Raw genomic sequence first — 15182 nt, 5'->3', positions numbered from 1 at the left:
TCCCTGAAGAGACTTATGAAGTTATTACCCTATCCGACAATAATACATTATTTTATATATATATTAAATATTTATATATGTATTTTATATAGTCTTACAACTGGCCCTTTGAGTGCAACCATAATTCGAATGTGGCCCGTGATGAAATTGAGTTTGACACCCCTGATGTACACTGTCACAATTATCTCTGGAGACAAAGACCCTTTGGTTACATTTGGTTTTTCCCTTTGTTTTGATTCATTCAGCTCGTCAGCACATTTTGACATGTCATAGTAAGAAAAGCACAGGTAACAATAACACATTTAATGATGGCTGACTTCATTTAGCTGCTTCAGTTTCAGCGTCCTGGTATCGTCACATGCTTATGAGGTGCTTTAATATAATAGAGCCAGTGTTAAAGTTATAAGAAACACCTGTGCTTTTCCTACAACCACAAGTCAACATGTCTGCTAAAAGACCTACAGTGTTGCAGTGGAATAAACACGTAGCCAGTATGTGTTTGAACTGTAAAAACATATATATAGTAACCAAGTCTACTGGATGGAAGTCTGATGGAAATAGATCCAAAAGGGGTAATTAGAAGATTAATGAGAGACCATGGAAATAGATACAGAGACAAACACAGAGACAAAATAAAACTGATTTTCCAAAAAGGAGATTTATGTTTGATATCTTCCCTTACTGGCTTTCTGAGCTTTCATCCAAACCTCGTGGTCTTCATTTAGCAAATGGAGTGCAGTCATGTGACCTTAGTGTCAAACAGCTTATTCCGCCTGTATAAGATAAGGTACAAATGAGATCATTTTGATACAAATCATAACATTTTAACAAACATATTTCCATCAACATTTTCATAATCACATTGTCAGTGCAGTGGGACATGATTGAAAGCATAAACAAACCTTTTAAATATCAGTTTTTAGGTCTTTTTATATCTCTTTTTGATTAAAATCCCTTTTTTTCACTTATTGTATCACCGTTTTGAATGAGAGTCATACCTCATGATTGTCAGGCATAATGTTTTTTCGCAGTAACCTCTTTAATCATCAATGTTTCCCCCTAAAATGGAATTGTAGGATTGCTATTTGAATTGAAGAAATGTACATTTCGCTAAGAGTTGGACCCGTCAGACAACATGGCACAGACTGAGGAGCGCTTACAGCTGTTTCCTTAATAGTAAAGTATTATGTTAGTGTGAGCGGCTCCCTAAGAATTTAAATATTATGTTTTTCCTGTGGATGTCTTTCGTTGCCTCAGGAGTTGAGGTTCTATGACAGAATAAGTCACAGCAATTAATTTCAAGTGAAGACAATGTGCAGGAGTCTGCTGTTAAAGCTACCGGCTGAAAATTCATTTGCTCTTCAGATTTCTATCAAAATACTCTCTTCACTCAGACGAGATACAGACATGTTGGCTCGTATGAAGGCATGGATAATAAATGTCCTCCAGTTGAAAGGGAGGCTTAGTTAATTTGGTTCATTGTGAACGCTGGTGAAGCATGAAACCACACACAGAGAAGCCTGCTAGATCTGCCCTTTCAACTCCAGCCAACACATGTCCGCAGAGGTTTGAGACTCGCTCCAGTGTTTTCCGCCCAAAATATATTTCTTCCCATCTACAGCTATTATCAAAGCTGTTGATTGTTTTAATTTGTTGGCTGGTTTGTTTGACAATCTTTACCCAATTCTGGTTCCGATTTCCGTTGTGTAATAACCTCCTAACCCATGATTGAGTGTGGAAGGATCTAGAGGGTATTGTGTTGCACTGTCTGTCACAAAAATGTTTATTTGTGAGTATTTTGAATTGTAAACAGCGTATTTCTAAATGAACAGTTTAGACTTGGACTCAATTCAATGGTGTGTTTTCACAATCAATCAAATCAAAGAATTTAAAGTGGTACATTATTCCATGGTATGTGGTGGTTCCTCAGGGAATCCAGGATATCAATCAGGCCTTTGCTGAGGAGTTTAAATGCAGCGTTAAATAAGAGAGTGGCTTTTAAGATGAAGATATTTATAAGATGTTGTGACACATTCTCTCAAACACTGCCATTTACGCTACATCACTTGTATTATACTCATATAAAGCACAGAGTATGATCACAAGCAAAAATGAAATAACTTTGTAATGTTAAAGAGGACTGAAGCACTGAAGAAAACCACAGCAAATTATCACTCACCTCTGCAGCTACACCTGGCTACACACTTTACTTTACAGTTGAGTCTCACCCAGATACATATAGCTGTTGGGGTCCTAACAACATTGTAAATGGTAAATGCACTTATTTTATATAGCATTCTTCCAGTCTTTACGACCCCTCAAAGCACTTTTACATATACAAGTCTGCCTTATCACATTTGCAAGCATTCATACAGAGGCTGCCATACAATGCAGCATCTCACCTCTCATGCCATCGGGAGCAACTGTTTGTTAAGTATGTTGCCCAAAGATACATACATGTACATGCTGAGAGCAAGGCATAGGATTGAACCCACAACCTTCTGATTGATAGACCTCACCACCTTACAGCCACAGTCGCCCAGAAGAGAGTCACAAAGAGAGAAAATATAAGAATATTACATTTATCAGATGACCAGACACAACTCAAAATACATGTTTACGAGACAAATAAATGGAAAGTGGGTAGCGGAAACAACTTGGCTGTGTTTCTGTCGGCATTCTTGTGGAGTTCCTCTGCACTTAATCACTGAAATATACTTCTATAAATGTTCAAAGAGAATTGTCATTCCAGGGTAAACATGTTACTAAAGCCATACGTTTGGCTTGGCAGATATTTGTGAGCATTTCATTATTAGATGTAGATGAAGACACAATAGTAATTTACTTGGTGAAAACAGAAAAGTGTGGCTTGGTGCTCTATTAGGCACTAAACAAGCTAAGTAGTTGACAAATGACGGCTAAGCAAAAGTCACATTTCACATAAAGAGTCTTGTTATTTTGAGCTAAAAATATCTATTGAGAACATTCCAATTATTGCTTGTCGTAAAAGCAACACGATAACCGTAACAAAAACTGTGTTTAAAGGAACAGGCTGCAATAAACAGCTACCGTCCAACACCAACAAATATATCCTAAAACGGTGTCTTTGATATAGAGTTATATATATATACTAAAAACACTGTTGTCCGTCACCACAAGTCAACATGCATTGGGGAATGTATTGCCTCACAGTAAACACATCATTTCAAAAACAAGCTGGGGGAAATGTTTAAAAAAAACGATAACACATTCATCAAGTTGACAGGACCCTACCCTCGTCCAAAAGGTCTTGAAGTAATCAAGAAACCCACAATGTCACCAAATCAGATCTTGCAATATTGAAATGCAAATCATGCTGTCCAAACTCATGCTCTCCAACATGAATCATGACTCTTATCCCAGAGGTTTGCGTTCCCTCTTAACGACCTGTCGTCATTTGACTTGACGCCTTGCCACAAACTGACTACTTGGCCTCAGAAAGGAGAAATATATTCCTCATGGCCCCTGCTGTTTCATGGTGTTCATGCTGCTCGGTCACTCTTTGTGGCATTTGAACCCAACGTTGAGAGAAAAATAATATTATGTCTGCCTATTAGTCATAGTTACGAACCAACGTTCTGTTTGCAGTTTCACTTCAAAAGAATCGTTTGGGTTTTTCCAAAAAGCCTTCTCCTATTTATCAAATTCAATCATGCCTGAAGGTGTCGTTTTTGTATCTGTCCACCTTTATTAAGTCCTGCTGGAAGAGTTGTTTTTCTTTGCTTAGGTCATTACAAGGACATAATAACCTGGAGGATAAAGAAAGGCAGCAACACCTACAGGTCTTCTTTATTTTAGCTTCTGGCACTGACAAAAAAACATCAAAAATGTCTGGCAGAGAACATTGGCAAAGTGTGTTGTCAGTTATTTTGGCCCCAATAACTCACCTTACCCCAATAACTCACCTTACTGACTAAAGATCACTTGCTGGATCCCAATAGAGAAATGTAGTGAACAGAAAAACTCCAATATGGAGAGAAAAAGTAGAAGATGTTCTGTTAGGACAAATAGGTACCACTTTACAATAAGACTACCCGTATAAAGGGTTTAAGAATAGTTTGTAATTCATTGATTAATTAGGTTGTGAACACTTTATAAATCATTAATAAGCTTTTATAAGACATGAGATAAACAGGGCAACTGTGACCGGTTGCTTGCCAAATAGTGAGCCCACATTTATCTGTACTGCTAAGTCTTATATTGGCTACCTTAGCTTACTTCGTCTTCTTCATCAGCCAGCATCCTTGGTATCTGTTGTTCACCGAGTTGATTCTCACCAAGTAGCCGATATGAGGCTTAGTCATCTTGCCAAATAGTGAGCCTGTGTTGATGTATGAAAACTACGTTAGAACTGGTTTATAAATGGTTCTTAATGATTAATAAAGTGTTTACAACCTAATTGATAACCTATTATGAACCCTTTATGATATTCTTTTTAAGGGTAGTCTTAATGTAAGTGGTACCGACAAATAGTTCACTGCTTCACATAGTTTAAAGCAGATACAAATGAAGATTCAATTAGGAAACGTGTGCTCTGCAAACACCTGACTAAAAATATCCTGGAGTTCGTTTTTCTCTCAGATTTCAACCTTATGGTCACAAAACAACAAGGAATACGTCTGTGGTTCAGGTGAGAATACATTTGAGTGAATATCAAATATTGTCACCAGAAAATGAGAGGCTCTTCTGATTGATGGTCTAAAGTAGTTAAATGTGGAATGTGGGTGCTGAGAGGGATGGATTAAATCATGGCAAACCATCTAACCACTAAAGGACACTTTTTAAAATCGCTCAGGGGTTAAATATCATTACGTGTCACTTTTTTAGACTCTTTTATCCAAAGTGACTAACATACTCAACACTGTGGACAATCCCCACAGGAGCAATTTGGGGTGAAGTCTCTCAGGGACACAACGACATGCTGACTGCAGTGGGGTTTGAACCTGTGACCCCCTGATCCCAACACCAACGCACAACCCACTGCACCACACACCTCCCATATCAAAGACAAAAACCTATTTAACACACTACTACAGGAAAGGGAGAACCTCAGAAAGCAAATATGTACTGCACCATCTATCAGGAACACATTTAACAGCAGCAGCAGTTCAGAGCTGCGAACCGTTTACAGGTCGATTAATACAATAGCTTTGTTGACAGTTGTGCCATCTGCAGACAATGATTATAAAGACTGAAGCTGGGTTTTAACAGCTGCGTTCTCTGTGTTTTGCCAAGATTTCTTTGTTCAACTAGAGCTTATTTACTCAAATGTTGACAGACTGTTAAAAGTCACCCTGTATTCATATGAAAAGGGCAGAAGGCAAAAGAGAATTAGCAATATGGGTTGAATTAATCCTGCATAAACTGCAAAAATATTCTGAGATGAACACTGTTATTATTTATCTAATTTTAAATTGACTCTACCTGCAGTTTTAAGGTGTAGTTGTTCCTCAGCACATGCATGTTACTTTTTCTCCAAAGAAAGAGAGAACAAACTAAAGGTTTCTTAAGCACTGGACTCAGTAAGCTCTGCACGATGATAGGATTTGACCCATGACAGATGTTTTTGTAAAGTGAATGGCCTTAATTACTGTTGATGTAACATTATAGTCTCAGCTGCTCAGCTCTCTGTCTGTTTCTCTTTCTGTGTAGTCAGATACTTCCGGAGATGGGCAGACTTCTCCTTTCAAGAGGACAATAAAACAAAGTACATTGCACTGGCATCACACACTGACAGATCGGAGAGCTGGGAATGAGTAGCATCTTCTGCAAAGAGCTCCAGAACCCGATCCATCCCCGTTTCATCTTGTGCTCATTAAAATGCCCGGGACTAGATGAAGCACAAACAAATGATGTTCATGCAAGTCCAGTACTTAATGTCCTTTACAAACTATAACTTCAAACTCAAAGCACAATCAAGCCAATGTGCCTCCGGAGAGAACACGAAACTGGGCATTTTAAGCAGAAACACAATTGGATTTAATTTGATATCCCAGCGGTCACAAAATAACAGATTTTTCAGACACTTTGAAAGTATGTTTAATTTCAAAACCCTTTATTGAACATCTTCGAAGCATTACTTTCGTTTATCACCATCCTGTTTCTCAACACCATCATCCCTTCAGATGATTGCCAAGTAAACACAGAGTTATTTCAAGCAGCTCTGTTATTTCATTTGATTCCACTGTTGCTCATGGTCTGGGCTTTGCACACTCCCTTGCCGGCGACTTCAAAGGCAGATCCCTTGTACGTTGCAACACACTGGTCGTCCGTGCGCAGGTCGGGCTGAATCTGCTCCCACACCTTCTTTTTGGGGTTCAGCTCTTTGTCTGGGTCACCTGCAGGCAAGACGTGTGTTTGATGCGTTAGAAACTCTTCTGTCGTCGGCTCATCCATCACACATGAAGGACTTATAGATCTTTCATAGCAAGCATACAGTGATACAATCTAAACTACAGCTGATACAAATGACCGTGGTTTATCGGGCCAACTCCAATTTCATTCCTCCCATGTGAATCATGAATAGTGAGACTTTCTATCATGTTCAATTAGCTTTTATAAATCTGCCGTTGGTTTTAAACTTTATTCAAAGCATCTACTCCTAACTTCTCAGAATGGAAATAAGCATCCGGAGAAAAGTGAGTTTCTAACTTCACGATGCCTTTGCTTTTGATGCTGCCCGACGTTTGTAATAAATGACAGCCGGTACTGGGCGGCTTCTGTCTGGTGTCAGATTTTTTTTTTCCTCTCTACATAACCATCTCAGGGTATGAGGAGGACACAAATGTGTTTCATTTCCTTACGCTGCCATTTCTGCCGGTTTACGACCCAAGAGTGGCAACGATCAGTTTTGATCAGAAGCGTGAAGGAGGTTTTGATGAGCAACTTGAGAACTCTCTCTGAGAAAGTTCAAGAAGAGTTACTGCGCCCCATTAGTTGGGGAACTGTAGCCAAATTACAATCGTGTTCTCACACCGGTGGTGGATTTGATGTAATTTAATCTGAACCAAGAAAAAAAGGGGAAAAAACAATTGCACCTATTATTTGATTCTGTATCGGTTAATTTTGTACTGTTATATAGAATAACTCAACAACATGACAAACCAATCAAGTTTGGTTTAAATCTAGCATCCATAAAAATGAGTGCAGCCTACGAGATGCTTAATAAATCAAGTAGCTTTCAAGTGGCCGGGACATGTGTACTGCAGGGATGAAAGCCTCAGCTGGGCTCTGGGTATTCGACCACAGATCCAACTTCATCACATCCTTCTCTTCAGACTCAAATCCCAGCCATACCAGCCCGTTGGCGACAGTCTTACAGTTTGGACCAAATTGATAGGTTGAGTTTTAACGCTTCACAGGAGGGACCTTGTCTCCTCTGTATGGTCTAGTAGTTGATGTGTAAATAAATAGGGATTTTCCAAACTTATTTACATTAGTAGGATTTAAAAAGACTATTAGGACACTTATCTTTCCGACTGACGATTCAAAAAAGAGCAGCTTGCATTCCTAGCAACACGCGTTGATTAAGCAGTCACAGGCCATTAAGCCACCACCAAACAGAACCAGGGGGTCCTCTAACGAGAGCTTCAGTGGGGATGAGGACGCATCATGATTGGTGTTGTTTCTGGCAGCGAGAAGGTTAAACAACACCCTTCATTTCCTAAAATAGGAGGTTTTTCGTGGAAACTAGCCTGGGAAACGTTTTACAGTGGAATTCATCATTGATCGTCACTCAGTCCCTGGTGTCTGTACGGTGGGAATTGGTTGTAACTGTTGGAGCTATTCAATGATTTGATATCCGGAATTATGGCCTCACGGGATATTTAAACATTTATTTTCTTGCTGTTTTCGATAAAGGTAAAGGGATAATTATTTAGTTTAATTGTGCTTTGATTTTGAAGACACCAGGTGATTTTGGACAGGGTGATTTGTGCGATTAGGCACTGACAAGCGCATATGTTTATTTGAAGACACAAAGCAAGCAGCAGGCATGTCATGTCAACAATTGCTCTTTGTACTGTTGTTGAAACACGCTGAAAAATAAACTACACAATCGAAATTCTTGTCTGGAAAATGTGAATATTCCCTGAGTTAGATTTTTCATCTGGTGCCTCTGGTTTTTGATGTATTTGTTTTTGGTTTAAGCTGCTGAATTAACATTGGAACTTTTTGCAAATAAATGAATCTGCTTTTGAGTGTAGAGTAATCTTGGTACCTGGGAAGCCCTGGAAGGTGACTCTGTCCCCTGGTACTGCTCCACTCGGGGGGTCGAGGATTTCCACCTTGTCTGGGGAGCTGGCACACATCACCATGGCCTGGGACACCACTCCTCTCATCTTGGCTGGCTTCAGGTTACACATCAGGACTGCCATGCGGTTTTGCATCTGCACGGAGGAACAGAGGATTAAATACATATTTTACAGCCCATATGCCCTGGACAATACAGAAGAAAAACTAATTACACCCAATTTACTCAAGCTAAAAAAACACCTTTAACTGATGTGGTCTGACAGAGAACTTCATAATCCAATACAAACAATGATTCCAATCTCGTGACTTAAAATGGCGTTGTCAGAGGTTTAACCAAATCAAAGCAAGCAAGAAACGTTTTAAACGCGAGCCTGGAGACCTCTGCGGCTTACCAACATTTAAAAGAAAGAACGGTTTCTGGCAAAGCTGAGGAAAAGAGAAATCCAGCATTCCTGTAGATGATGTATACCAGTCCTTTTTGGACGGGCATCCTCTAAGAAATGGCCTCATAAATCTAAAATCCCTCATGTTGCTTGGACAGGGTTTTAGTAGTTGTTTTTTATATTTAATCTCAAGTCAGGATAGTATGTGAATGTTCTGTAACAGGCTTTATAAAACAAACTGTTAGACTTGAGCAATATATGTTAACTCACGCTTAACATTTATTTTATGATTATCCTGTCTCCTTTTATAACAACCTATTATTTATCCGGGAAGTACAGACACTCAAGAGTACTGCCATTAAATCCGTAAAACAAATCCTCAGATATTTCACTCGTCTGACAGAAATACAAAAAATGGATCCTACAAATAAGAAAGTTAAGAATGAAGGAAAGTAATTACTTGATTTGAGACTGTGAGTAATGGACCTATGCAGACAAACTAAAGTCAGCAGTAGTTTCTCCTTTCTTTCTCTTAAAGGTCCCATGTCATGCTTTTCTGGTTATTACCCGTCCCCTTGTGTGTTATGTAGCTTTTTCTGCATGTAAACGGTCTGCAGAGTCACAAACCCTCAAAGGACACCCTGTAGCGAGTAAAACTCTAACACAGAAAATACCTTTCTATGCTGCCCCAGAACGCTTCGTTGGGGATTTCTCTTTTTCCATTGTTTACTTCTTGGGTATAGTGACGTATTTCGGGTATAGTGACGTAACATAATAACGTCGTAAGTGACGTCAACGGAGCCGTTACGTTTGGACCAATCCGCGGACTTCCTCACACACACACACACTCGGCGGGACGTTGCGAGGCTCGCTGCTGCGAGGAGCGGACACTGTGAGCTGGCTCACTGGTTTGGGGTCGGCGAGATAGCGCGGAACTCAGCCTTGACACACACACAAACTCCCAGCCAGGCTGCGGGTGTGTGTGTGTTTGGGGCTGGGTTTCGCTGTGTCTCGCTGTCTCGCAGACGGCCACTGGGCTCACAGGGAGGGGGTGGGCAGGCGCTCCAACAAGCCGTTTAGGAGAGTGAATACACATACTACACAGAGATGCTGTATGAGAAACCAATGTGAGTTTGGAAAATTGCACAATATACCTTTATTCTAGTAGACCTCAACAATGGAATTATGATCAGTGGAAATGGCCATGACATGGGACCTTTAAGACTGTGCTTCAAAATGCCATTGCTGCAACAGTGTCAACTTCTTTAAACAAGCTAATGTCTAATGTTTGTCTGTGCATGAAAACAAGTATCTTTGCATAGGTAGCTTTTCTTGGCAAGGTTTGTTACACATGATTTATGCTAGCATGTGGTTCCATTTAAATGATATACACTGTCTACATACAGTATAATGCAGAAGTGTGAAGCACAAAGGCTCCCTGGTCTAGATATAAAAAAGGGGCAAATATAGATATACTGTTAACCATAAAAGTAACTCATGTATAAATAAGTGTACTCCAAGAGCAAATCATAAATGTGAAAGCAAAATAAACACCAATAGACGATGGAGATCATGAATGGCCAACTAGTTACATGAAGTTTCTAAGCAGCACTGTCAGCTAGTTTACCTAAGAAGTAACTTTAAATTGACTAATAAAACTTTATGATGACCCTGGTGAGCCGTAAATGAATAGGTACAGTATGTATACAGAACTGCCTCTATGTCTAGTCTCTAAAACAGAGTCTCTGCGGGGAGACATAAAGCTAATATGAAAATCTAATTTGTATTAAAGGCTACATTTTCCTCACCACAAGCAGACCCTGTAGGAAGCCAGCAGATGTTCTTTTTGACATCTACATGCTCGCGGGCTGGAATCTATAATAACTCAAAATTCAATCTAAATCAGAGAATGTTTTTTAATCTCTCCACATATTCTGGATTCTTGCGGCATCATGTGAACAAGTTTTGGAAACCAACATCTGTTAATCACACAGAATATTCCAAAAATGTCATTATCCCACCCTGCAAATTGCACTCGAATGACACTTAACACTAGGGCTGGGCAATATATAGATATTATATCCATATAGTGATATCATAGAGATGTCATTTCTATGTCAAATATTGGGTTAAAGGGGACCTATCATGCAAAATGCATTTTTTGATATGTGCCCGGTGTGTCAGGGAATTCACGCAGCGTCAGAAAATAAAACTCTCTCTCTTTTCCTCCGTACCCAAATCTCTAAAAACGGGGGTACAACAGAGCTGATCCAGATATGCGTCCGATATGACGTAATATCGGAAATGTGGACCCACGGCACTATCAGAAAGTTGCTATCAGAAACAATTTTATCACATTTTTTTTTTAAAGCTTTATACCCAAAATCAGCACTTTTGAAACAGGAAGTGAAATAGAGGGATATGAGGCATGGCTAGAATGGGTGATCTGTTTGGTATTTTGAGCAAAACACTTAATAGATTTTTATATATTTTTATATATCTGAGACCTATGCTATTGCCTAAAAATAGCATGATCGGTGCACTTTAAAGCATCAATGGTCAAACCTCCAATAGGGTTACAATATCGATATAGAGGAATATGGTTAAAATATTGTGATATGTGATGTCCGAGCCGTACTTTAACAGTGATGTTCTATTGTTTTAGATACACGAGTTGTACTGTACCTGCTCCAGAGGTATGTGCTTGACCAGCCCGCTGACCACTGTCCGTGGAGAAGCCTCTCCCACATCCACCTGCTCCACATACAGGCTGTCTGCGTCCGGGTGCTTCTCAGCGGTGATTATACGTCCAACGCGCATGTCCAGACGAGACACGTCCACCTTGGCGTCTTCTTGACTGGGAGCTGCCTGCTTCTTCTCTGCTTTCTCCCCTCCTGGCATACACAAAAGGCAAATATGGTTATACTACACACTTCACATATGACATTTTAAATAACAAATGATTGCACTTAATCTGTTTAAAAACAATGTTTGTATAACGGTTTGTTTGATTTGGAAGTTTCCACACAGAAAGTCCGACAGTAGCCATCCATCATGTGTTGGTAAGGTTAGGCATCTGTGAGAGTTTTCATGCTATTACTTCTAAGTGTGCTTGATATTAGAAGAAATGTTTGTTTTAAAGCACAGAGAATATTTCAGACCACTGGTATCACTCCAAGGGAACATTTGAAAAACAAAATCATAGCTAACAATACCGGGCATCTGTCAGGAATCTGACTTAATTTCCTCCCATAAATAAAAACCAAAGCAACCAATGACAGGCCTCGGGGTTGCATGCGTTTCAAGTCAGCCGTCAGTAAATAAAAATATAAAAAGGAATAGACTTTCTTTTCCACTTCTTCCAAGAAATGTGGGGCTCATACCTTGACTAAATGACGATACCTACTTTTGGCTGGGTGCTAAGTGATCCAATGACAGAGCAGAATAGCAGATGCTTCCTCCCGAGAGACGAGGTACCTTTCACTCGCCTGCTTAGCTTTCACATTCATTCCACTGGGTCGCACTGATCAAGTGACCACACAGTCTGAGCCAAAACCAGCTCTGACAAATTTGAATTCCAACCTCTGTCTTTAATATTAGACATTTATTCTCCGTGTGATCAATGCTCTGATGTGGTGACAGCACAGCGGTGTAAAACATTACACCAAGTCACTCAGACTAACAAGTGATGACTGTGAGGAGGGGGAACACCGTTACATAAATGTCTGAACAACACATTTAGGAAGAGAAATAAGTGACTGCTGTTACCTCGCTAACATCTGGGTGTTAGAAATTCCTGAAACTGCAATTTGTCAGTGTTTCAAATCTTGTTCTAATCCTCCTTGTTTATGCCTGACAGTTCTTCTCAGTATTCCAGATAGGTAATTGCTGAAATAAATCTAAAACATTTGGGTGATTTACTGGAAAATAATTGAAATTCCGTGGCATGGACTTTCTTGTTTTGTATTCTGACTGTATAATAAATGTAAAATGCTTTATTTGACACATAGGGACACTTTGGTTTTATAATGGTTCCCTAGAGTGACAAGCGTCAACGAAACATTAAATCATTCTCAAATTGGATTCAATTACTGGATTAGACAAGAACGCCTTGTCACAAATGTAGCTTGTAATTCATGGAACTTCGTAACACACGAAGCTTCGCATAACGTGTTCATACTGAGGCCCGGAGATCTTGAATCTATTAGGAGGCCGATATTTCTGCCTTACATCCATCATCACCTGATATTGGGAATTCAAGTGGAAAACGTGTTTGGAGAAGTTCAATTGAGTTTGTAAGGACAGAGCACAGCATCTGTCGGACTGAAAACAGTTCAAAGAAAAAGAAATCAAAGGACTGAATGTATCCTACAGGGATCAGAGGTCACATTATGGCTTTAATATTGTCCGTCTTGTAAAAACTAATAACGAAATACAGACACACATGTTACTAAATGACATATCTAGAGGGGTTTAAAGAGGCCCTATGCTTTTTGGGGGGTTTTCCCTTTCCTGTTGTGTGCTATATAGGTTTTGGTGCATGTAAATGGTCTGCAAAGGCTAAAATCCCAAAGTTCCCCTCAGAGGGTGTTAGTCTCCCACATACTCCCCCCTCCTCCCTGCCTGAAACGCCTCCATTGGACTCCTTTGTTTACTTCCATAACATAATGACATCACTATGTAACAATTGCACTTCTATTGGCTAGCGTTACAACACATTGTACGTGATAGACTAAGGGGCGGGACATCTCTAAGTGGTTGACGGAGCCGGCCAGCTAACCAATCAGAGCAGACTGGGCTCTGGTTTCAGACAGAGGGTGAAAAGAGGTGCTGCAGCACAGGCAGTATAAGAAAAATAAAGAGCTTTTTGAACACTAAAGCATGGTGACATGTCACAGTAGAGATATAAAATACAAATATGAACTCGACTGCAGCCGCTACCTTTTTTCTCTGGCTTCTTCTTTTTACCCTCATCTGTGGGAGGGGGGCTCTGGACAGCAGCAGCAGGGGAGGAGGTAGTTGCTACAGAGGGTTTGGGAGGGGTGGGCTTCGAACATTCAACACTGTTGTCGCCCGATGGCATGGGCACTGCCAGCACTACAAGAGAACAAATGCAAAAAAGTCAGTAGAAATGATTAATAATAATAAGTGGAGACATTTTCCAAACTATCTCACATAAAGTTTTCAAAAATGTTGTGAAAGTATGAAAAGTTATGATTATAGCTGTGAAAGAGGTACTTTTCATAACAAATACACAAGGTGAACTGTTTCCTAGTTGCCCCTTTTCACGAACAGAGCTGGTTGCATCAACACTGAGCTTTATTTACACACCCAGTGGGAGGACTGCTCTCCTGATGCAAACTGTTTGGATGGGAAAATGACACAGTGTTCAAGTTGATAGAAACAAGGACACGGAGCCCTAAAGGAGGGAACAATGTCCTACAAAAGAAATAACCCCTCATTTCAGGCGCCTGATGTTCGAGTGCCTGCAGGTTCTAGTGCCTGAGTCTGAAAAACATCGGTCTGCAGACGCACCACCGTCGCCCGTGATGCTTTTAATTACCCTAATTCTATGTTAAGACCCGAGATCAGGACCTTTCGGGTTTACCTTGGAATTATGGGTAACAACCTCTTATACGCCTGACATTCTCCTTACGTTTTCACGTTATGTTTTTGACATTGAAAACAACTTTGTACACACTACAGTATATCACATTCTTTATGATGCTTGCAGTGAGGTCATATGGTCATATCATTTGAAATCCTTTCACTTTGTATGCATGCATCCTTCAAAACATTAGGAAATCGACATGAAACTTAAAAAAGAAGATACACTACTGAATATGTTTGTATTAGCTATTAATTGAATGACAATGTGAAAGGGATTGCTAAAAGTGACAATCCACAGAAATGGATCACCTATCAGTCCCACTTTTATTACGTTTTGTAATCCTCTTACAGCTCACAGTTCTGCTTTCTGACCCCGAACCAGACTTACTGAAGAAAACAATGAAACATTTAGTAGCTAAAGAGATGAATTAGCTGGACAATTTGCGCTCATGTTTGCAGTAACAACTTGATGAGGTGATAATATGACGACCAATATAAACCCACAGAATGAGTGCACCTCAAACTTCTGTGGGTTTGAACAATGCTTGTTTTCAAACAGACTTGTGTTCAACTCTAAAATGGTGTTGAGGCAAATTTGACACCGAACTTGAGCTGTCACAGTTTTTATCCCTTGGCGGCAGAAGTGTACCAAGTCCCTATTATATTTGAATCAACTCAAAAAAAACGAATCAGCGATGCAGACTGACATTCCTTTGAGAAAGATTTATATTTATCCGTGTTTTGATTAAGCTAATGAATGCAACTTAGAAAGAAACGCCAAAAATAAACATCCCAATTAGTTACAGTTTGTTTCGGGTGAATTCAAACGCATTCCTTCTACGTTCCAACACCAACATACAATATCAACATATTGAGTCCTTTAAAATTTGCTTATTT

General features: G+C 39.8%; 1 protein-coding gene across 2 annotated transcripts in view; it reads right to left on the bottom strand.

Moving 5' to 3' along the window:
- Positions 1–6062: 6062 nt before the first annotated feature.
- aimp1a (aminoacyl tRNA synthetase complex interacting multifunctional protein 1a) overlaps positions 6063–15182 on the bottom strand; it is a 13347-nt gene continuing 4227 nt past the window's right edge. For both annotated transcript variants that reach the window (XM_010783564.1, XM_010783565.1), the window contains exons 4-7: positions 13617–13772; positions 11361–11569; positions 8258–8426; positions 6063–6377 (exon numbers count right to left, since the gene is read on the bottom strand). In XM_010783564.1, coding sequence (XP_010781866.1) covers positions 6211–6377; positions 8258–8426; positions 11361–11569; positions 13617–13772 — 701 coding nt within the window. In that variant the 3' untranslated portion in view covers positions 6063–6210. The remainder of the gene's footprint in view (positions 6378–8257; positions 8427–11360; positions 11570–13616; positions 13773–15182) is intronic.

Source organism: Notothenia coriiceps, unplaced genomic scaffold (assembly GCF_000735185.1).
Source record: "Notothenia coriiceps isolate Sejong01 unplaced genomic scaffold, NC01 NC01_scaffold00025421, whole genome shotgun sequence".
NCBI lineage: Eukaryota > Metazoa > Chordata > Actinopteri > Perciformes > Nototheniidae > Notothenia > Notothenia coriiceps.
The sequence above is the reverse complement of the archived record's forward strand: the minus strand, read 5'-3'. Positions and strand labels throughout refer to the sequence as shown.